Raw genomic sequence first — 17988 nt, forward strand, 5'->3', positions numbered from 1 at the left:
TGTTCAATGAATTACAAAAGACGTGTACCGATGGAGCTTAAGAGAAACATAATACTACCATTAATTTTCTTTTTGTATAAATAGACATATTCAATACTTAATTTAATCATCTACATTAAGAGTCTAACATTGAAGACTAAGAAATCAAACCTTAATTTGTCTTCATTCTCAAATCTTCATTTAACTCTAGTTAGTGAAGAAAGTTCAAGAGGAAAAAAGGAAGAGTTGGATGTACACTCATGCAAAGGACAATCGACCTCTCGACAAGTAACATCATCTTCCTCTTCGAAAAAAGGAACATGAGGAAAAGACAGTGGACAACAAAATTACACGAATGCCTACAAGAAACAAAAGAATCCACATTCATGGTTCCAAACAAATCAGCAAACGAGATCGGAACTTGAATGATTCAAACCAAACGATAGAAGTTTCAAATACAACATGTATGTTTGGTTCACTAGATTCTACCACAAGAGGGCCCGATCATACTCAAAAGAAGAGTTTGAACTTTGATCGTGACTCCGAAGGGGACTGAATAAGATCTCGATAAAAAGACAAAGCCAAGATAGGGGCTCGCTTTGGTGGAAAATTCATACTTTCTTTTTATGTGTCATGACCCACCCCAGAAGGCATGTGCATCAAGCCTCTAGCAACCACACAAGAGAGACCCTTTAATCCTTAGCTTCAAAATTACCTTATCTGAATAACCCACCATATTTACACTAAACCTAGTGAAACCAGAATTAGCGAAGTGGGGTGAAAAAAAAAAAATAGATACATGGGAAGTTACAAACAGAGAGGCATTGTTATGTTACCTTAATGGGATAGATATCGAATCTCCAAGAAAAATCCACACCCTTCAATTGAAAAAGTCAAGCAGTTGGTCAATAAGTCAAAATAATAAGCTCTCCACGGTTTTGTTTCTATCGTCACTATTCCAACCCTTTCCTTCTCATTCACTCCCCCTTCCTTTTCTTCTTCCTTTTTTCCTTTTCTTTTTTCCCTTTCCTTTTCTCCCACCAACACCCACAATCCAAATCTTCCACTTCCAGGAAAAACCAACCCATTCGATAATGGCGATGAAAACCCATTCTGAATTCTGAATTCCCACAAACCCCTTTCTTTTCTCAACATAAACTCCCAATTTTAGATTCAAGACAGCTATTTCATTTTGGCCAATGTCACAACAGAAGACCATTTCCCACATCGATAACTTACCATCAACGCCGGGGAAGTTCAAGACGGAGAAATCTCCGCCCTACATTCACCGGTTGAGGGTTCATTCTGCTATTTCCAGGCTCACTCTATGGTCTTTCTTGTTCTTGATTTTCATTATCTGTTTCTTTTTCCTCTCCCCTCCTTCATCCTCCGTCTCCCCTCGCCGAGCCCTTGGTGGGGACTCTTGGGGTGGCCATAATTGGGAGAAAAAGGTCAGCCGTTCTGCTCAAACTCAAACTGGCATCACCGTCCTTGTCACCGGCGCTGCTGGGTTCGTCGGAACTCATGTCTCAGTTGCCCTGAAACGACGAGGTGATGGGGTTCTTGGACTCGATAACTTCAATGACTACTACGATCCACAGCTCAAAAGAGCTCGGAGGAAGCTTCTTGATCGTGCTGGTGTGTTTGTTGTAGAAGGAGACATTAATGATTCAGAATTGCTTCGTAAGCTCTTTGATGTTGTGGCTTTCACCCATGTTATGCACCTTGCGGCTCAGGCTGGAGTCAGGTATGCAATGCAGAATCCAGGTTCTTATGTGCACAGCAATATTGCTGGGTTTGTGAACCTTTTGGAAGCTTGTAAGTCAGCAAATCCACAGCCCGCCATTGTTTGGGCTTCTTCTAGCTCAGTCTATGGATTGAATTCTAAAATACCCTTTTCAGAAAAGGATCGAACTGATCAACCAGCGAGTCTTTATGCTGCTACAAAGAAGGCTGGAGAGGAGATAGCCCATACTTACAATCATATTTACGGGCTTTCAATCACTGGTTTGAGATTCTTTACTGTTTATGGACCTTGGGGTCGCCCTGACATGGCGTATTTCTTCTTCACTAGGGATATTCTTAAGCGGAGGCCGATAACAATCTATGAAGCTCCTGATCATGGTACAGTTGCTAGAGATTTTACTTACATTGATGATATAGTGAAGGGGTGTTTAGGGGCTCTTGATACTGCTAAGAAGAGTACAGGGAGTGGTGGGAAGAAGAGGAAGCCTGCACAGTTGAGGATTTTCAATTTGGGAAACACATCACCAGTACCAGTGAGTGAGCTTGTTTCCATATTAGAGAAGCTGTTGAAAGTTAAGGCAAAGAAGAAACTTCTGCCAATGCCTAGAAATGGAGATGTTAAGTTCACTCATGCCAACATAAGTTTGGCTCATAAGGAGTTTGGTTACAGGCCGACTACGAATCTCAGGACCGGACTGGAGAAGTTTGTGAATTGGTACAAGGATTACTATTCTGGTTCCAAGAAGGGAATTGCCCGGGCTTTCTCTAACATTTAGATTCTCCTTCACAATTAATGTTGCTTGTGTCCACTGATCGTCAATCTTTGATAATTTGCTGCATTTTTAAGGCATATCGTGCTTTCAAAGAAGCAGCACCTCCTCCTGCATTAGATTTGGTTTTTGCTCTTCATTGCCATTTTCTGTCAGCAGGACTAGAAGCCTCTTTTCATAATTGTCCCACATGTTGCTTCATTGTTTCTGTTCTTTTTCTGTATTTTTTGTAAGGACTATATTCTGTTGAGGCTTTACAGTTCATGAGTGAGAGAAATGAAACATCCTGGCCGGTTGGTGGACTTCACTTACCATCTTGAATAACATAGCAACTTATGAAATGGCTTCTGTTTATGTAAGACTGTAAGTCATATGTCCCATTCTCTGAATATTGTATTGACCCCGAACTAATGTTTACACAATACATGTTAAAGTTGTAGCAAGTTTCTGGCTAGCCATTCAATTCTATACTCAAGTTGGTTGAAGGAGGATGTATTTGTCCATGCCTCTGAACTCGTAACAATTCTTGAAAACTTCATGCCACTTATCTCAGGCAGTCGAAAAGACGTCCAGTCATTGCATTGCATCTAATTCACTTTGATACTTTGTGAAAACATAAAGAAATTTTGGAACTCTCTACAAGTATGTTTCTTTGGTTGCAAAGAATCCGTAACCTGTATGGAGAAGAGTTCAACCTTTTTCTTTCAGGTTTGTTGTTTCCGGCTAAGTTTCAAGAATATTACCATTAGCTTCCAATTTCTCTGACCAAAAATAGGTTTGGATGATATAATAATGGTTCTCAAAGCACTCCAATTTGTTCAGGGTTATTTGAATTTATAATTACTTTTGTATATCAAACAAAACTCTAAAGTTCATTATAAAAAGAAAAAAAAATCAACAGGTTGGAATACACTTTTCATAATTCTAAAATGTTATCTCAAACTCACTCAAACTTTGGTGTAATGTCCAACATTAAGTTCTAGGGTCGTGTTCAACTAAAGATGAAACAACAAGTTATGGTATTGGTAGAACTATTTTTAGCAGAAATATACTTGAGTTTGCTTGTACAATAGTACTTGAGTTTGCTTATGCAAAGCCTATTTTCTTATTATCATCAGATGCAAACCATATATTCGCATACATACAAATCCAATCTTTCGTTTGATTTCTGTTATTAACTCATTTATAGAATATAACTGAACTATATAACCCATGTCAAAAGTTCCAAAAAAGAAAGAAGCCTTCAACATAAGGGAATTTGAACCATAACTTGTATAAATTGTAGAGAGAACGCAATTCAAAAATCAAGGATACATGCTACAGTTAAGTCATTCCCATGATGGTGATGAAACAGTATCAGTTTCAGCATCAGAGCTGAGATCCCACCAAGCACCCCTGTCATTATTTTGCATATTCTCACAAAGTCCCCCATCAACAGAACCTCCTTCAACATCGTCATCCTCGCCTATATCATCATCTAAACCAGACACTTTCTTCTCCAACGGAGGATTGTATGTCCATTCCAATCTCTTCAAAACATCCCGATCCTTCCATTTTCCCACAACAGAAACAGCCTCTTTTTTAGCCTTCCCCATTAAAATCTCCTGCCAAGAAAACCCAGTATCAGCATTTCTCTTCAATGGCCCATCATTCAAATCCCCTACAACAACTGTCCTGAGACATCTTAACTTAGCTTCCTTCAAAACATTCACAAAATCAGAATCATCTGATACAAGAACCAAACACTCTGCTTTTCTCCTATCCATAATCTCAACCATGTCATTTCTCAATTCTACATCAGCAGCTTCAGGCTTATCCGACACAGTCTTCACAAAAAACCCTGCCCTCTTCAACTCATCAGCTAAACCATATCCCACTTCAGGCAAAACATCCCTAGCAGCATTCTTATACTTCTGTATTTTCATTGAATACTTAGCAACCAACTTCACTCTTCTACTACCCTTCGCAGATTCAATCTGATTCAACCTCTTCTTATGCTCACTCTCATGAATTTGCTTAAAATGATTCACTAACTTCTCATTCGTATAAAAATTCCTCCCACAAACACGACACAGATATGGTTCAATCGATTTAATCACACCTTTTCTCTCCAATTGATTAAGCATCTTCCTCTCTCGTTTCCGCTCTCTAACAACTTGCGGCACGTAGCTAAACGCATGCCGATTCGCATACGCCACCATATACCGAACCGCGCCGAAGGAAGCTGCTGCAGTCCTAAGCTTAACAGCAGCTTGGTAAGGCGGTAACGATTTCGGTGGTTTATTATCCAAATCCCAGAAAATAGCAACGGTAGAGGAGGAAGAATCTGGAGAATTGGATTTCGGATTCGTTCCAGAATGAAAACATCTAATCAAAACAGTTTCGTTTCGGAATTTGTAGGATAAATTCCGAAATCTAATGAACGATAACATGGCGAGAAACTGTTTTCACATATGCTGAGGATGAGCGAAAATGGATGAACGGAAGATAAACGTAAAGAAGAAATGGAAGTTCAACTAACCTCTGGAATACAAGAGTGAGTAGTGGAAGAATCGGTCAGTGGGGGACGCTTGGCGGCGGGATTCTCGGAGGTGAGGCAGAGGCGGGGCTTTGTAGGGCGGCGCGTAAGGAATTGAACGGTGGATTTAGTTGGTGGCAGACTCTATCGAATGCCCAAAATAGAAGAAGCCCAATTTTCAAAAAGAAAGGAAAATATGGGCTATTTTTACGTGGCTTTTTTACACAAAACCATATAGCAAAAAAGGGTTTAAAAAAAATAGGTGTAATTACACAAATTTCAAATTTTAACAATTAAAATTTCTAAAGTTTCACTCTATTTAGATTTTCTATTAATATTCTTTTCAAAAAATAAATTGTGACTTTCTCACATCTATAAGATTTATGTAGATGAAAAATTAATGTAAGAGAGAAATGTGGGTACCAATTAGATAGTAGTGTTTGGAATAAATTTGTGTGATTTTCATAGTTTATTTTAGTTTATTTTTTTCTAATTTTTCTTACTATTCAAGTAAAAGTTTTGGAGAAAAATAAATTTAATTTAGTGGAGATTTTAAATGAAACAAAATAAAAATAACAACAAATGAGTAATAAAGTGGTTGGATTAATTCACTTATTATAGTACAAGGTAAATTGATACACCATATATAAGATTAATAAATTTTAGAATTTTCCCCTTTTAATTAAAAATAAAAACAGTATCACAATGTTTTGGGTATTTTGGTTTTCCTCTATTGTCTTATATTTTTATCAGTTAAAATGTTTCAATTAATCTCTTCTAGAAAAAAATTCATTGAAGAGGAAATTTCAAACTTGGAGTTTCAAACTTTCTCCAAGTTTGAAAGATTAATAAATATAAACTATTTTACCATCGGCCTCGAAATTGAAACACTACCGTTGTGACAAGTGGTATCAGAGTCAAATATAAATAATTTATATTTTTTATTATTTTAATTTGTATCTTTTATTATTCTCAAAAAAAATCCCAAAACAAAAAACATAGGTGTTCAAGTTTTGAGCAAAATTATATTCTATTTGTGCAAAATTGAACTTTGTGATTAAATGTGCATAAAATTGTGTTGAGATTTGATTAATTGAATATAAAATTATTGTGAGAAAGACCAAATATTCTAAATTTCTTTTGTTATATATGAATAACATAGTCAAATTTCTATCAAATATGAACATAGCCATCATAAAGAAAAGTAATAAGTTATAAAGGAAAGTCATGAGCTAAAGGAAAGTCATGAGCTCAACCAATGTGATTATCTACTTATGATTTAATATCTTTCGAGTTTTCTTAAGTGAATACACTACTTTATTTTTTATATATCGATGAGTATCAAACCAGATTTAAGTTACAAGAAAAGACTACTGTCTCAATTGCTTAAAACATTTCCACCTCTAGAATGATCTCTATTAATTAACCTTCACAGGCGCCCTGAGAACTCAAGTTGTACTAACCAATCTAGTACTAGGGCTGCGAGGAACCCTAAATGAATGCTTCAAACATACCTTGCAAACAAGCTCAATTAGAAGAGAACATCCTCTCTAACAACCATACAACACACCCCTAAATATATCCTGGTTGTGGGAGATCTGTTTTTAGGGGGGAAAAAAGGACAAAGCCAATAATAATAAGTCTAAAATGTGGGGTTGATAGTCTATCTTTGGGCCTTGGCTATTAAAATGTTAGTTTTTGAAAAAAAAATTCATCCAAATCTAAAAGTACCATTAAGGTTGTAATTGGATTGAGTTAGGTTGAGAGACATTCCCATCCAACCCATATTTTCGAGTTGGTTCGTTTGGCAACTCAAATAACCCAAATAGTATTTCCAACTCAACCCTTAAAATATGATATTGAGATGGGTTGTCCAATTGTATTTTTTTTTCTCATTCCAAATGAATAATCACCAACATTCAAACATTGGAGATTGAGGAGTGAGTTCGTGACCTACTTCTTTTTACATTTACTAAATTAATAATATAAATATAAAAACATAAATAAATATAAATTTAATTCAGGTTGGGTTAGGTTGAACCAAAATTTTCAATTCCAACCCAAGACCTAACCAACCCTTATAATATGGGTTGTGTAATCTAATTGTCGGGTTACTCTTACACCCCTGGTTTCATGTCCCAAAAGTGTTCCAATGTTGGTGTTGGGGGCATGTCGTGTGACCGACACTTGGATCTTAGAAGTGTTGGTGGTCTTAGCATGACATAGTTATAACTTTAGAACTCAGGAACACATTTGTTCAACTCAGGTTGTTGGTGTAGTTATGACTTATAACGCACCCTAATCCCATAAAGCCAATGTTTGAGAAATCAAAAACTAGTTTATCTGGTATATCATGTATTGAGTTAGTTAAAAAATCCCATGGGATCAGATTCAGAGCTATTAAGATATAGATACAATAAAAAAAAATCCCACTAAGTTTGGAAATTTAAGTACGCCAAGTAGCATACTTATGCATGGTGCAAAATGCTTCAGAAACCACATTTTCAATATTGAGTTCAGAGGAATATCAATAAAAAAAAATCCCACTAAGTTTGGAAATTTAAGTACGCCAAGTAGCATACTTATGCATGGTGCAAAATGCTTCAGAAACCACATTTTCAATATTGAGTTCAGAGGAATATCAATTATAATTAGAGACAAAAATACTATCATGTCCAATTTAGACAAGGAAGAAACTACAAAATCATGATGAGAATGACAAAAATTGAGCACTATGTTTCTGTGATACCTTGGAACAATTTAATGTCTAATGAACCACACAATGGAAATACCTTACATCGAATCTCTAAATGAAAAGGATCTTAATCGCCCATAAATGCAGCAGTTGACAAAATCAAGCAACAAGTGTGCTAGCAGTAGTTGACTCGCTGAAACAAGAAGACAAAAAAAGCAACCAATCAATCACTGGGGAGGGAGGATGATAGTTGTAAGTTACTGAATATGAACGAACTAAACTTCAAGTAACATTTCTTAGAACTCAAGGACGCATTATCCAACCTATATAACAGATCCTCACATGTAGTGAAAAGTACTATTTCTTTAATGCGATTCACTAAGCAATACAATACTTTGGATAAGTAGGGAAAATTTAAATCCACCCTACTAATGAGTAACAACAAGCTTAAAGCAATCGCCATTCTTAAAGTTATAATATAGATATTAGATATCAAAATAAAATACAGAGAATCAAGTCAGTGACCACTTACTATTTCCAAACAGGTGGGAGCTTCTTGGTCTTCTTGTAGTAGCGGGCTAGCCGGTGAATCCTGCTCTCCACAAGAATCAACCTGAACTTAGAGTCTTTGTCCTTCCTGTTCCTTTCCAAATGCTTTCTAATCGACACAGCCTTCTTAATCAAATGGTAAAGATCCTCAGGAATCTCCGGAGCAAGCCCTTTTGATAGTAATAAAAAAACACACATTCAATTACCACAACAGCTAAAACCTCAAACTAATACACTAACATATACTCAATCTTCCATATCTATTCCAAAAATTATCCTCCGTGTATTAACATAAAATTTCGAATTGATAAACAAGAAGAACAAATGCATTACCCTGAGCTTTAAGAATGCGCAGGATCTTATTGCCTGTAACACTCTTAACCTGAGCAATACCGTGAGAATCACGAAGAATGACACCGATCTGAGACGGAGTCAAACCCTTCTTTGCAAATTTGCAGATGTTTTCCTCAACCTAAACAAAAAACATTCCATAACTATTCATTCCAACCAAAGTAAGTGGCAGCTGAAACATTTGAAGTGAAAGGGTGCTTACATCTTGAGTAGAAATCTTAAGCCAACTGGGTGGAGTCCTCTTGTACGGCAATGCTGAAGCTGAAATGCCTTTCCTGCAATGGAAAATGAGAGGAAGGATTGAGTTATTGAATCAAAGGAAAAAGAAGATGGGTACAAGATAAGAAGAGGAACCGACCCTCTGCTGTGCATACGCCCCATTGTAGACGACTATGGAGGAGATTCAAAAGCTATGTCTGCTTCAGAAAAATGGCAATGGCCTCAACCGTAATCGACGACCCTCACGAAAAACCCTAACTTTGAGAAGATGGGCCTTCTTTTATAGTTTCATGGTTGTGTGTTATTTGCCAAGTTTATACCTTGTGGGCTTACCACCTCAAACGACGACGTATTTTACTTTGATCTATTCTTAGAAGAAAAGAAATGTTTGTAAGTTTTGAGATTGATTTGATTTAGAATTGGCTTCAATAATGGGCATCTTGATCCAATTAGATTTTTTAAACAACTTGCTTTTAGAAAGTAATGACAAATCTAGAATCTTTCTCAAAGTATTGTAAAAAATAGGTGAGCGAAGTTGTGTATCGGGTTCACGACTTTGGTAAAGCTGACTGACGTCATGGACCCGGTCCACATTTTCTTTTTTGTTCCACATTGGGTGTTTTTAGTTTCGAGTAACTTTTGAGATCTACGTTTTGAAGGCAAACGAAGATATATAGGGGGATTTTTTTGTAACATTTTTGTAATCCAAACGGAAGAAAACGAATAAATTATCATTTTTAATACACAAAACCACACAACAATTCAATATTTACATAAAAAGTGTCTGAATCAAACCTGGAGCGCCATCACTCCTATATATGTAGAAAAAAGTACTCGAGCCACTTAGAAAGTTTGAAACTCTTGTGAGGGAGATTTCCATGATACAAGAGTGTAATCGTGAAAATAGCTACAAGGGCATAAAGAGTAAAAGCAACCAAAAAAGCTTTCCAATTAAAATGAAATGGTGCAAAAATACACGACGAATGTGTTATTAAAATGTACATGGCCGAACATATATCTGAAAATGTTCATTTAGTTATCATTTAGTTTTTTGTTTTTGAAAATTATGTCTATTATATTTTCTTTCTTTTTCTTGTCATGGTTTGAAGAGTTGGAAAAAGTTGCCTTCTCCGTTAAATTCTAAAAACAAAACAAGTTTTTTTTTTTTATTTTAATTTTAAAGAAACTAGTTTTAAATATGAACCTCAATTTTATGTCTACATTCAATTTTATATGTAACGAGTCATTGACAAATTCAAAACTAACTTTTTTTTTATGTTTAATGAAATCCCTTTTAATTTTGTGTTGAGTAGAATTGTAACATTTGAAAATTTTCAATTTTAAGATCAAATAAATCTCAATTTTAGAAATTAAATTCATAATTTACATTTATATAACAAATATGGACCCTACTATAACTAGGTAGTATTTCTTTATCCTCATTAAGTTTAAAGTTGTTTTTATTTATTTATTTATTAAGAATCAACATATTCGAATCTCCTATTGAATTATGCATTATGTCAATTAGCATTAGTTTGGATTCCACAAATTTGCTTTCATTTATGAAAAGCCGTCGAAAATAACAAATTTGCCAAAATATTTATAATATATAGCAAAATTTTCAGATTCTATCAATAATAGATATTGATAACGACTGATATGCTTTTATTAGTGACATTGATAACCTGTGATAGAAACTATTATTGATAGAATTCAAAATTTTGTTATAGGTTAGTAAATATTTTAATTTATTTTGCTATTTTTAAAAATATCATTTTATTTAGAAATTTTTTCAAAAATAGTAAATTTTATAAAATATTTACGACCTATAGAAAATTCTATGACTGATGGTCATTAACATGTTATAGTGATAGAATTCAAAATTTTGATATATCTTGTAAATATTTTAATTCATTTTACTTCAATTCATTTTGTTATTTTAAAATGTTCCTTTTATTTATTACATTAATGGTTGAGATTAATGAGTATAAATTATATTTTTTTGATATCTCCAATTTAAATTTAAAAAGTTTTAAAATATATTTTTTAAAAATTAAATACACACAAATTATATGATGCATTATTTTTAATTAAAAATATAAAATATCATGGACATTTTCAAATATACAAAAATGAACCAAAATATTTTTATAAAATAATATAACAAAATTTAAGATCTAATGATTATCACGGATAGACCTTGATAGACTTTTGTCATTATATTATATTGATATTGATAGACACGAATAGAAGTTTATTAGTATTATTATTGATAAAAATATGAAATATTACTGTAAATATTAATAATTTTATTATTTATAGTACTTTCTTTAAATTAATATATTTATAATACTTTCTTTAAATTAATATTTTTAATCTTTTTTTAAAGACTGAAGATGAAAATAATCAAGAGATCTTTTTAAAAAAAGAAAAATTGACAAACTATTGATGAAACAAAACTATTAAACGATAAAAATTATTACTAAAATGAAGTGTAAATATTTTTTGAAAGGTTGTATTTTTTATAATTTTACAATAAGGGAAGGGGGACTTATTTAGTGCTTTAATGCATGCATGAAGAAATATTTTTAAAAATAATAACTAGAAAGTAATTCTAACCTATTTGAAAGTTGAAAACTAAATTTAAAAAATAGTAAATTTAAGAACTAAATAAAATTTCAAATAATTTAGATAAATTGTTATGTGTAGTGAAAAAAAAATTGAAACTACTAAAAGAAAAAAAATATATAAATAACCTATAGAAAAATTGATAGATTTGGATAAATAGTTCCAATTTTTTATCGATATATTTGAAAATGTGTCTTAAACTTTGGAGTATTTTTTAAAATTTAACAAAGTGGCAAAATATTTATACGATATAGAATAATTTTAAAAATAAAAAAATCACATATGCCTACAATGAAAAATACAAAAAGATATGTGTGATTAATTGACATCAATGGTCGTAATATATTTAGAAAACAATAGTTTAAAGTAAACTAAAAACGAGAAGAAAAAAAACTACAAAAAAAAAGACGATGGAAAGAAAAAAAATCCTAAAATATTTATAAAAAGTTGACTAGTTTTATGGACTTTTCCATTTGGTTACCCTCGTCCTAAATATTTTGCCAGTACTTTATATTTATGAAAATTAACATTAAATTTATAACATAAATTTCTTTACTACCAAAAAGTTTATTTCAACCCTAATAAATATTATTTATTTAATCTCATTAAAATTGCCCTCACTTTCATTTATCACATTAATTGATGAGTTAATAATTATCTTTATTACTTCGAATAACTTATGGAGATTAGTCCTTTTGAGTTTATTAGCATTTTCGTATTTGAGTTTTCAAGTTATCTTTTTAGAGTAATCATATAATTAGTGACAAGTTTAAAAATGATATTTAAGTATATAACAATATTTTAAAAAAGAATGTAAATATAACAAAATCTACCAATGATAGAATTTTATTGCTGATAGATTCTTATGATCTATTAGTGAAGAAGAAGAAAAAAGTACAATATAACTTATCAACCATTGAAAGAACAAAAAAAAAAAAAAGTCGAAGTTACAAACTTGGAAAGATAACACACAAAGTTTGGTAACCCATTTGAGCGATATAACACCTACATGTGCGAGCAGTATGCCCAAGAAATATATCTTTTACTAATATAAAGTCAAACAATTACATTGTTATACTTATTTATAACTAGATGTAAGCATAATAGAATGAGGTCGGTTGGAGAAGAAGATGGGCGATCAACCTCGATTTAAGAAATATTCAAACTGAATTTTTGAAAAATATTATGAAGAACAAAATCGATTGACTTTTACTCCTCAACAATCGAGGTCCATTTGGACATTTAGTATTAAATCAACGGTTCGATGGTGGTTTGGTCAAAAAGCTGATTTCGACTGAATGTTGTACACACACCTATTTGTAAATATACAACAAATACAGTGACACACGAAATATTTGACTCAATTTATGGTCAGTTAAGCTCCTCTAAATGTAAGACTACTTACCGATGAAACTTACATTCTCCCAAGTATGAGACTCATTCTCCAGAATGTAATTTTTTTTACCTTCACCTAAAGAACTTAGCCTCCCCCTAAGATGAATACCATCTTCTCACACAATAAGTTTAAAAAACAATATAGAAGCAAACTTGAAGATCACGATGATTTGATATCACAAACGCAACATTCGACCATCATAAACACACGAAACACTCAATGTACCAACCCTAGAAACAAATTCAAGCAACCTTAAACAAATATTTTCAATTTCAAATGTTTAACAAACAACAAAAGAAAATGTAAAATTAATTTGCGTAAGCAAGATGTTTAAAATCTATCCAAAAAAATGTTATTTAATTTTTTCTTGTGAAATAAGTTTTTATTATTTGAAGAAAAAGCAAATTAATTCCATATTTTTTGAAGGTTTTCTGTATATATATATATATTAAATATCAATTTTGAATATTAATCACACGTTCTTCTATCATTATTTTTCAAAATTTTCAAATGTAAAGATAAAAGAAAGACACACACAAATAATAATAATAATAAAGATTTAATTTTAAAAAAAAGAAAGACATTTGCTCCCATTCTCAGGTGAGCGTCAAAGGGCAAAGGAAACGAGAGAAAAAAAGAGAGGAAAAATCAGAGCTCTTTGAAGATTCAAACCTAAATCGAAACCGGAGATGGGGAAAGATCTGAGCGATGATCAGAAATCCTCCATGAGGGAGGCCTTTACCCTCTTCGATACCGACGGCGATGGCCGGATCGCCCCATCGGAGCTCGGTATTTTAATGCGTTCCCTCGGCGGCAACCCCACTCAAGCCCAACTCAAAGCCATAATCGCCGAGGAGAATCTCACTTCTCCTTTTGATTTCAATCGTTTTCTTGATATCATGTCCAAGCACATGAAACCCGAGCCCTTCGATCGCCAGCTTCGCGATGCCTTTAAGGTTCTCGATAAGGACAATACCGGCTATGTCCGTGTGTCCGAGCTCCGACACATTTTGACGAGTATAGGTGAGAAGCTTGAGCCCTCCGAGTTCGATGAGTGGATTCGAGAAGTTGAGGTTGGATCCGATGGAAGTATTCGGTATGAGGATTTCATTGCTCGAATGGTCGCTAAATGAGGAGGGAAGTAATGCAAAATTTGGTTTTCTGTGCTTTTACTCTAATGGATTTCTTAAGTAATTTGTGGTGATCTCTGTTGTTGTTCTTTTCTTTCTCTTTTTCCCCTTTTCCAATTTCTGTTAATTGGTTTCAGATTACAAGACTTGGTTGGATTTTGGTGGGATGGATGCGGTTGATGTTCGCATACTTTCCCAAGTAATGCTAATATTATTTGGAAAGATTTAGGATTATGAATGAGTTGTGTCTGGATGGATTCGAGGTGTATTGAAAACTGTGGTTTTCTGGGTAACTTAGAATTTGGTGATTTGTATGTGTTTCTTAGTTTGAAGTGCAAAACAAAATGAGTAGATTCTCCCACGATTTAGTGTCTTGCAATGGCTGATATTTCTTTGGTGTCTTGAATTTAGAGAGATTGAGATGGTTTCTTTGTTTATTTTGTAAGATTTGAAAGATTAATTAATCTTCTCTTGTTTCATTTGGGTGAGCCTTATCTTTCCATATTAGCCTCATAATATAAAAGACCTGTTGTGCATGTGTTTTATCTTCAAGTTCTCCTGATATAGTTTATGCAATTGTATGTGTTTAAGATGTGTATGAGTATCAAATGCATTGAATTGAGTGAAAAAATTTGCATAAAAAAGTTGATTAGACTCTATTTTTATTCTGCATACTTTGGTTTCTTTTTCAAAAAGGAAAATTAGTTTACTCCAAGTGGATCCTTCTGAATTTGTTGTAGGATAGATCCCCTTTTTGTGGGCGACCGTTCAACTTATACTTTTATTTATTGAGATACTATACCTTATGTCAGGTTCTGAGATGATAACTTAAAGTTTTTATTTGTAAGGCTGTGTCTTCTCTTTTACCATAAGGCTGTTTCTTCGCTTTTACCGCATAGCTTTTTAACTTGCATTCGCTTATGTGTCTTGAGTAAGTAATATAGTTATTAAATTGTAGTGTTGGGTTACCACAGGACCATGGTTTGCCACTCTGTTGGAATTTTGTGCATTCTTTGCATTCATAATGAACCGGATTTTGAACCTAAGTTGTCTTCATTGGATACCGTGGTGAGGTTTGTGGTGTAGTTTTGAATGTTTCATTCCTAGCATGTTATTTCATATGCCAACTTATGAGTCTGTTAGGTGTTATCCTTTGCTTTGAAAAAAACCACATGTTTTGGATGTTTATAGCCATGTTTTATGATCGAATTCAATGATCTTCTAAGTAGATAGAAGGAATAGAAATTTAAATTGAGTCCTTGCTTTAAAACTTTTCGTAAGCTTTGTACTTGAGGGGGTATTAGTCCTGAACTTATAAGTATTAGGGTCAAGATGTCTCCAAACATAGGGCCTAGGGGGAAGATGTACTTAAATTGGAGGCATTTTTATTTGTTATGTAAAAACAAAGAATTTAGAAGATCTTGTAAAACATTATTATGGATGTCAAGAAATAGGGCTGACCTGTTGGATCATGCTTAAGTTGATGGATAAGACTCCAGTCAGGTATAAAGCTTCGGTTATGAGCTGTTAGACCAACTGGAGATCTCTAGTTCTAAATTTAGTGACCACTTATTTACCATTGGTTAAGGTTTAAATATAGAGGGCGGATTCTTGATTATTCAAGGGTTTCCTTGTGAAAATTCTGGACTCAGCATCTTGGCTGCAATCCCTTACTTCATGACAACCTAACTAGGAGTATTTGGACTGGAAACCACTCCCATCACGCACATACACACAGATTTAAACTAGTGCTTGTAGTTTCCTAACTGTGGAAGGTATTGATGTTGAATCTTTGTCTCCCTTCTCACAATTTGCAACTTTCCTCCACTGTTCTTTTTGCTTAAGCTGGATCTATCTGAAGGTTTCTGGCCTCTCATGGTAGCCCTTAGCTCTCTCTAATCTTATCTAATATAGCTTTTCTTCTTTACTTGGCGAAGTTAAGGGTTTTATGGTGTAATGTAAACAAAAGCACTTCCCTTTATATGGCTTTTGTTCAACTTTTCTAATCAATCTCAATGGGAAGGTACTTTTGTAAGCTTCCTTTGGATTTTTAAAATTCCTTCCCCAGTTGTTTAGCGTTCAATGTTCATCATGGAAGATGTAGAAGTGGCATGTGATTGAGTTTATTTTCATTTCTTGTGAAATTATTTCCTCAATTGATTTTGAGGATCCAGAGGCACTAAAGGATTGTATCTGCTTGCTATTTGCTCAACTCAAAGAGGAGAGGAAGGGTGAGCATAACTTTTTTGAAAGCATTGAGTTGGACAAAAAGAGAGGGAAAAAGAAATTGGTATTTCTATGTGGAGAACTTTAAAAATTAGACCTGAATTACATTGTCATTCTCTATCCTTCTGAATGTTTGCTCTCATTCTGCTGGGACAACAAAGATGATGGTCGATGCCTATTTTCGAAGGTTCAAATGAGATTTGACTCAAACTTTGAAAACCTATATTTTCTTTTTTTTTGTATTCTGGTTGTGTGTTAACAATAGCATTGGGTGAAATTACTAAAATGACCGAAATTCGTCCATGACAGTTTTGCTACTCAATTCTTGCACTCGTGCCTCCTCGCCATACCTTCTTCCTTCTCCTTCTACAATTTCCAAGTGTCAGTCCTTCCATTTCTTTCCTTCATTATTCCTTACCTTCTTCAAACTTGCAAAGGTTTTTTTTGGGGTTTTTCTCTTTGTACTTCTACACACTCCAATTTTTTTCTCCATCCTTCTGCAACCTTAATTAACCCCTCTCTGGAGTCAAAGATGGAAGATAGAGTGAATCAGATCGTGAATTGGAGTGAGATCAAAGAGAAAGTGAGAATAGCAAAGCATAGAGAAAACAAACTGAGAAGGAAGGAGAGCAACATGAAATGGGAAGTAATATACAGAATCAAGATCGAGAATTGAGGAGTCAACCCATTACACGTATTTCTGTAATGTACTGTAATTAAAGGTTTAGGCCCAAAGACCGTCGTTATGCTACATTTTCTTTTACAATATTCAACCCTACCACTGACAAATTGAGACACAAGATGTCAAATCAAACTAAACAATGCTCTAATTAATAGTTCTCACACTCTCGTTAAAGAAACAAAAAATGTCTTGCTGGTTCATAATTTGTACATAACCATAAGTTCAAATGTGAACTTATAATTTATATGTACTCATTCATATATTCGATTCTCCCTAAAGAAAAAAGGCAATTATTTCTACTTATTTATTGATTCTCTTTTTGATAACTTTGAATTGTACTGTAATTAAAGGTATGCATCTGTCCCAAGCTGTTCTTTGTTTTATAGAAAAAGAAGACCGTTTGAAATATTCATTTTATAGAGGAAAAAAGGATTGTCTTTCATCTTTATTAAAGAGATAAAAGTGTCTTTATTTTCTTGCTCATCTGGCTTATCATGATGTCATCACATGAAAAATAAAAGTTGAAACCAAATTCGTTAAATTTATTCAAATCCAATCAACATAGACATTTTTTTCCTCATATTTTAGAAATTGACCCCATCAATTAATTAGAAAATGAGACTTCAATCAAAAGAATAACCAGGATTTCAAAGACCTTGTATCACTAAAACACAAAAGATGACTTAATTAGGGGAAGAACTTTCTCAACAATTGAATACAAACGTTAACAGACAGAATTTAGAGAATGTTAAGAACAAGAGTTATGTAAAACTATAACAATCACATCTTATTACAATAAATATTATTTCAAAACTTCTTATTTTAATGCAGTTTTACCATTTGATATTCATAATTTTTTTATTTATTGATACATTTTTACTATTTATTTCTCAAACTAAACTATAATAACCTAGAAATCAATTTAAAAAAACAAAATCACATATAGAGACATACACAAGTATTGGAAAATCAAATAATCATCTTTGATATGATAATAATTGACATTTTTTTCCATTTTTTTCCATTTAACAATAATTTAGTGGACGATATGATATAGAATATATGAACATAAATTTTGAAAAACGTGATTCGCTACAAA

General features: G+C 33.3%; 4 protein-coding genes across 4 annotated transcripts; 2 read left to right on the forward strand and 2 right to left on the reverse strand.

Annotated features, from left to right (window-relative positions):
* The first annotated feature begins 217 nt into the window (after positions 1 to 217).
* On the forward strand, positions 218 to 2938 carry LOC101210949 (UDP-glucuronate 4-epimerase 3). Its single transcript, XM_004147930.3, has one exon. The coding sequence runs from the start codon at positions 1179 to 1181 to the stop codon at positions 2499 to 2501; it is 1323 nt and encodes a 440-aa protein (XP_004147978.1). The 5' UTR covers positions 218 to 1178; the 3' UTR covers positions 2502 to 2938.
* A 643-nt stretch (positions 2939 to 3581) lies between these two features.
* Positions 3582 to 5229, reverse strand: LOC101211196. Its single transcript, XM_004147931.3, has one exon. It carries the CDS (start codon positions 4925 to 4927, stop codon positions 3824 to 3826), a length of 1104 nt encoding a protein of 367 aa, XP_004147979.1. The 5' UTR covers positions 4928 to 5229; the 3' UTR covers positions 3582 to 3823.
* Positions 5230 to 7564: 2335 nt separating this feature from the next.
* LOC101222584 (40S ribosomal protein S13) lies at positions 7565 to 9127 on the reverse strand. Its single transcript, XM_004147893.3, has 5 exons — positions 8967 to 9127; positions 8811 to 8883; positions 8591 to 8729; positions 8241 to 8427; positions 7565 to 7901 (listed from the first exon to the last, which is right to left on the reverse strand). The coding sequence occupies exons 1-5, from the start codon at positions 8987 to 8989 to the stop codon at positions 7868 to 7870; spliced, it is 456 nt and encodes a 151-aa protein (XP_004147941.1). The 5' UTR covers positions 8990 to 9127; the 3' UTR covers positions 7565 to 7867.
* Positions 9128 to 13344: 4217 nt separating this feature from the next.
* Positions 13345 to 14460, forward strand: LOC101222825 (probable calcium-binding protein CML13). The gene has a single exon (XM_004147894.3). The coding sequence runs from the start codon at positions 13541 to 13543 to the stop codon at positions 13982 to 13984; it is 444 nt and encodes a 147-aa protein (XP_004147942.1). The 5' UTR covers positions 13345 to 13540; the 3' UTR covers positions 13985 to 14460.
* Positions 14461 to 17988: the final 3528 nt, after the last annotated feature.

The sequence above is a fragment of the Cucumis sativus genome, chromosome 3 (assembly GCF_000004075.3).
Source record: "Cucumis sativus cultivar 9930 chromosome 3, Cucumber_9930_V3, whole genome shotgun sequence".
NCBI lineage: Eukaryota > Viridiplantae > Streptophyta > Magnoliopsida > Cucurbitales > Cucurbitaceae > Cucumis > Cucumis sativus.